Below are 6,040 nucleotides of genomic sequence, written 5' to 3' on the forward strand. Positions count from 1 at the left end.
AAAATTAGAAATGGAAGAAAACGAAAAGGTAAGTAAATAATTACATATATACTTTGTTTAAAAGGATTTTAAAAAAGTATTATTATAGATACAGTTGCATTAGATGCAGTTTTTTCATAAGATTTGCAAATTATATTATTTAAATATATTATATTATTTTTCTAATACTAGAATAGTATATGAATAGTATAGTAATGAATGCGACACATGTTGACACGTTAATTCATAAATTTTACAAATATTAAAAAAAAATTGTTTCATGAATAAAAATTATTTATATAAATATGAATTTTCTTATAAATTTTAACTTTAACTAACCCTATAAATTTTTTAAAATTATAATACAAATTTTATACTCATAAAAATTAAATTTATATATATTATATAAGATATAAATTTACATACAATATTTGTATTTATTTATTATCTAACTTATTTTGGAAATAAGTTAATCTTATCTGAAAAAGTGCATTGCATCGATACTCGATTTCTCGAAGTTTAATTGTCGCTTTTCAATTAATGGTTAACAAACACAATAAACAAATTTAATAAACATGATTATAGTGCAATTTTTACTCACTATTATTATTATTAATATTAATAATAAAAAGATAACTAAAAAAATAATAAAGTTAATTAAATAATAATTATAGATATCGAGTAAATTTCAAAACAAATTCTGAGTATAATTTTGATAAAGTATTCTACTAACTGATTGCACACACAGTACGATATCCAAAATTTTTTAAATATTTGAGCGTAAAATTTTAAAATTCTTAGCAATTAAAATTAAAATTTCTTAAACTTACTTAAAACCTCTAATTATCAAAATGATTATCTCTAAAATACACTTGGTTGCAATGTACGTTATTATAAATATTTTTTGTAAAAATATTCCTTGTTCTATCAAGGTAGAAAAGCACCAAGGTGGAAAAGCAGCAACAATAAACTACGAGAAATCGAGTATCGTTTAAAAAATTCATAATTCATAATTTTTACACACGCAGAAGTTTTTAATCACTTTTCAAATATTTAAATATCTAACAATATAATTATGCAATTTTTAAGATCTAATAAAAATATAAAGTAAATTTTATAAAACTTTAAATTAAAATTCTTTAATAATTATCTATCATTTTTGAATCTAGAAATACAACTAATAAATCTAAAGAAAAGACAAATTTTAAATAGTAACTAATAAAATGCTTACCGCTAAGTTGCTCCACCGATGCCCGATGTCTCTCCCAGGCCTTTTACGTTGAAGTTGTTAAATCTCTCCTTTCTTCTTTTCACAAAAATAAATTGTGATGTCTCTCGTACCGAAGCAGATCTGTCTCGCATCCCTTGCGTTCTATAAAATAAATAAATGTGAATATGATTAAGATAGCGAAGCCACCTCGTTTTCTGCGCGGTCAATTTGACGAACATCTTGACGGCACTATACGTTTTCATTCGCTCTAATGAGTATTACGAAATACTTCACGTGCCAATATCGCGTAATATATCGATCAATCAATGTTCCGCGTTGCGGCGACACTATATATATATTAGATATCCGCGTTATTCGCAATTCGACATTATATTCGTTGCGTTGTCAATTTTTCGCGCAGTACATCTTCGATCGAGTAATTATTAATGAAATACGTGTTTTTTCGGATCGTCGATATATGAGCACCAATCTATAACGTAATATTAGTTTCGCTTACCTATGAAACAAGCTGCGACGCCACTCGCTCCGATTCCGATCCGTCTACTGCGTTCTGCAATCAGACATGAATGCGTATCAAGATGGCCAGCTAGCTTCGTTCCCGCGCGGTCAACTTTACGCGTCAAGAATGACCGCGCTACATGCGAGCATCGAATTTACATTACGCGATTAAATTGGCAATAACTATTAATACGAGGAGGTTAATATAAGTTTCACCCACCTGTTAAACGAACCGCGATGACGCCTCGTTTCTGGAGCCGGTCCGTCCCGCGTCCGTCGCGGTCTGTAAATGAAACGTGAATGCAATTTAAGATGGCGAGAAGCGGCTTCGTTTTCGCGCGGTTAACTTCACGCGACAAGCTCGACGCCGCTTCCGCGCCACCGCGGCGACGCGATACATTTCTCTGGAATTAATTATCGCGGAATGCGCGTTTTCGATCGCCGACTCACCGAAACACCGAATCTTTATGCGATACTCAACTTGGCGGTGAATATCGTTGAGAGATTAATACAGATATCGCTTACCTATTTAATGAATTTGCGACGCCACTTGCTCTCGCCCCGATCTGCATCGCGTCCGCCGTGTCCTGCAATCAGACGTGAATGCGAGTTAAGATGGCGAACCGGCTTCGTTTTCGCGCGGTCAACTTTACGCATCAAGTTCGGCCCCGCGCTCGCGCGCCGCAGACGCGCTGCATACGAGCAACGAATCTACGGTACGCGATAATTAAATTGACAGAAATTATTAGTGTGAGGTTCCGCTTACCTATTAAACGAGCCGCGATGATGCCCCCGTTACGGAGCCGATTCGTCCCGCGTCCACCGCGTTCTGCAAATGAAACGTGAATATATCAACATAAGATGACGAGAAGCGGCTTCGTCTCCGCGCGGTCAACTTCACGCGCCAAGATCGATGCGACGATATCTCGATCTTAACTTTGCGTTCATTTTTCGCATTACAATGCAAATTATTATTATATTTAAGACATGTTTCAGATTAAAATTACTTCTAAACAACAATAAAAAAATATAAATAAATTAAAATATGAGTCAATATGAGAATTGCTTCTCTACACGACATCGATCAATATCGATTCGATTAATCATTTCTGACTTGGAAACTATTTGGATTTTCGAGGCGCTATCGTACTGTGGAATAGAACCGAAGAATATATATTTTTTTATAAATATATGACTCCATTCTTGTTTCGAATACCCAAAAGACAAAGGAAAAAGGAAGAATCGATTTACTACTTTCTACCAGAGATCCAAAGTTCAAAAAGTGAAGACATACAAGGACGCCAGATGGCGTACCAGACAAGCGGCTCAGCTGGCTGAGATTGCTGAGAATAGGTGAGCTTGATTAGTCGCCAACTGGAGGCAATCGTCGACTTGGAATTGTTTCATACACAGATGAAAGTTATCTTCCGTTCGGCATTAACAAATGCATTTGTGTGCGCGACAACCGGTTTACAAGATCGAATGCTAGCCAATGACGATGTCGATTCTACGCAAACCGCCGAGACTTTCCCTCCTCGTCTGACAGACCGAGCAAGACGCACGAACGGCGTGCTTCGTAACCTTCGTAACATATGTCGTAATAAAAACAATTGCTGTAGTTAACAGTGCGCTTAAGCCCGAACGTGACTGCGCACATTTCATCGGGATTAGATAAAGAAGACGGCTTTCAAGGTACGTACAATTACGTTTGCTTACAAGTCAAACAGTTCTATTTTATCAAATAAAACGCAAAGGAATTGCTTTTATAAAAATGTTAAAAGAAAATACGAAATTAAAAATAATTCTCTTTGGTACACCTGTATCTTAGCGATCTCACCTCTTGCAAAGTTATCTATTGTAACATTTGCTGCCTTAACTAATTTTATTTGAAAATATACTTAAAAAAATGATTTATTATAATCTTTTACTTAAATACCTGCATACTTAAATACCTTGCACCTTGGAACAAAAGAATAAACATTTTAATATTCTTCTAATTTTCTTAATAAATATTCAATTTATTGTATCAAGGTCCTTGCTGAAGTAACAAGTTAATTATAGCATACGTTTTACCATTTTTGTTACAGCAAAGTGAATAGCTGATAGCCAACTCTGCAAATTGTTGAGCATTGGGATTTTTTCTCATTTGAGAATATATTTAAAAAAATACAGAAATGGATCTTCCACTCATGAGTGATTATTTGGAAACGTATTCTGGCAGGGATAAGATGTTAAGAACCCTGTCTTATACAGCAAAATTACTTACTGTGTGTACTTCGTCCAAGAGTACGGAAAAGAAACTCAAGACCTTTGGAAGCCAGATGAGCGAGTGCAGAGTGATGTTGCGCTTACTGGATGATCTTCCGATGCTTCACTGTGTGATAACATATGGATGGGGCAAGCAGGTAACTTCTGTCAATTTATCAATATGAATTAATTGCATACAGAAATCAAGGTGAAATATTACAGCATAGCTTTAAGCTATCTGAATACTATATAATGGAAATGTATTGCATTATTTTTTTAGAGCCATTTAAATTTCATATGTAATCTAATAATAGGAACCTGACTGGTTGATTAGATGGAGTCAAGTGATCCAAAATGTAGTAGACATTGTTTATTCTCCCATAGAGACCATTGCTTGGGCTGGTCAGCATAATATAGTGTCGATTAATAATGACAAGTGGGATCTTGCTACAACTTGGTTTTGGATAGTTTCCTTACACCTGTCCTTATTAAAGTAAGCAAAAATATGTTTTATAATTTTTAAAAATATTTTTATAATTATTAAATATATAATTTTATTTCATATAATAATCATTTTTATAATTATTAAATTTTATTTAATTGTTATAATTTTATATTGCAAACACATTTAAAAATTAAAATGTAAAAAATATTTAATTATTGTTATTTCAGGACGTTGAGACTATTACAAAAGCTTCAGAAATACAAAATAGGATTAAAAGGGAATAATTCTAATATGCAGTAAGTACACAATTATCACATTTTATAATGGTTTTAAATATTAAAGAATAAAACAAGAGCAATAAAAACAATTTAATATGTTTTATTTTTTTCTATAAAATATAGAACCATGAAAGACCTTAATAAGCAGCAGCAAAGTGCACTATTGACGTGCACACGTACTGTGCTGGATATTTCTTATGCAATTAGCTATTTACCACCTGGAGTACTTTGGGGAGGCCGTTTAAAAACGTGGCACGTTGGAGCACTTGGTACAATATCGTCATTAATTGGACTTTGTCAAGCTCTCAGTCGTCAAATGAAAAATTGAAAATGTTTCTGATAATCGTTGAGAGGAGGTTTTTATCGTTACAATGATTGTGAAAAATGTAGGTGTGTATATATTATGGTGGTTGCGTTGTACATATATTGATAATGTAAAATAAAAAGTATTACCACGTATATTAGTATCAAATATTTTTGGATCAACAATAGCGAAATATATTCTTCTGATAACTTATGAGATGATTTAATTTAATTCGTTGCACCAGTTGGATAGTGCTTCACACTTTTACAATATTGATTTTGTCTCAAATTAAAATACTTTGATTTTCCCGTTTACGAATGTAAATGCGTTGATTAAATTAGAATATTACATATGAGTGTCTGTAAAAAAAATGTTTTATTAATTTTAGTAACATATAATAGGTATTCGGGGGGGGGGGGGGGCTAGAAAACGATTTCGTCGCTGTTACTTTGCTAATAATTCCATATTCTATTTTTGTTAGAAACTATATAAATAAAGGTCACTTTTAAGCCTTATCATTTACAGATTTTTATTAAATAACACATGTAAGAGCGTACAACTCCTAGTGACAATAGCACAAGTCATATTATAGGAAAAAGTTTAACTTTATAATTAATTTTTGAAACATTGATTAATTAATTCTAAATTAATTTAAATTTAATTTTAAACATTGTATATACGATGATATTACGGTTAAAACATTTAGGCTTAAATATGAACTATGAATAAAATTTAAATTGAATATAAGTATCTTATATATTAAGATAAAGCTCTTTAACTGTTTTAGAATTATTCATTATTTGGCTTATGCATGGTACAATGTAAAACTTGTTGTGTTATGTACACAACCATTTTTGTAATGTGTGTATTGTTAACTTTTTATAACATTATTAATATAAATTAAAAAAATAGGAGAGGCACTTCACATCTGAACTTAAATTGAAGTACTGTTTGGACTAATTCATGATGCGATTTATCATTACACCATGGGCTTAATTACAACTAATTGGAGTTTGATTACACTAATATTGATCGGCTTTCTTTATCTCAATCTTATT

General features: G+C 32.2%; 1 protein-coding gene and 1 long non-coding RNA gene across 2 annotated transcripts; one reads left to right on the forward strand and one right to left on the reverse strand.

Moving 5' to 3' along the window:
* Positions 1 to 958: 958 nt before the first annotated feature.
* On the reverse strand, positions 959 to 2,537 carry LOC113003608. The gene is made up of 5 exons (XR_005576493.1): positions 2,475 to 2,537; positions 2,234 to 2,295; positions 1,929 to 1,991; positions 1,707 to 1,760; positions 959 to 1,351 (listed from the first exon to the last, which is right to left on the reverse strand). It is a non-coding gene; the product is annotated as an uncharacterized LOC113003608 (long non-coding RNA).
* Positions 2,538 to 3,006: 469 nt separating this feature from the next.
* Positions 3,007 to 5,195, forward strand: LOC105207412 (peroxisomal membrane protein 11C). The gene is made up of 5 exons (XM_011176859.3): positions 3,007 to 3,400; positions 3,796 to 4,113; positions 4,270 to 4,448; positions 4,628 to 4,696; positions 4,802 to 5,195. The coding sequence occupies exons 2-5, from the start codon at positions 3,883 to 3,885 to the stop codon at positions 5,004 to 5,006; spliced, it is 684 nt and encodes a 227-aa protein (XP_011175161.1). The 5' UTR covers positions 3,007 to 3,400; positions 3,796 to 3,882; the 3' UTR covers positions 5,007 to 5,195.
* Positions 5,196 to 6,040: the final 845 nt, after the last annotated feature.

This window comes from Solenopsis invicta, chromosome 16 (genome assembly GCF_016802725.1).
Source record: "Solenopsis invicta isolate M01_SB chromosome 16, UNIL_Sinv_3.0, whole genome shotgun sequence".
Classification (NCBI taxonomy): domain Eukaryota; kingdom Metazoa; phylum Arthropoda; class Insecta; order Hymenoptera; family Formicidae; genus Solenopsis; species Solenopsis invicta.

What these genes read in the sequence shown, in the direction of transcription:
- LOC105207412 (XM_011176859.3), top strand. Translation starts at nt 3,883, where the DNA reads ATGGATCTTCCACTCATGAGTGATTATTTGGAAACGTATTCTGGCAGG. An exon ending in TTACACCTGTCCTTATTAAA is followed by an intron (nt 4,449 to 4,627) that starts GTAAGCAAAAAT and finishes TTGTTATTTCAG; the next exon opens with GACGTTGAGACTATTACAAA. An exon ending in GGGAATAATTCTAATATGCA is followed by an intron (nt 4,697 to 4,801) that starts GTAAGTACACAA and finishes TATAAAATATAG; the next exon opens with AACCATGAAAGACCTTAATA.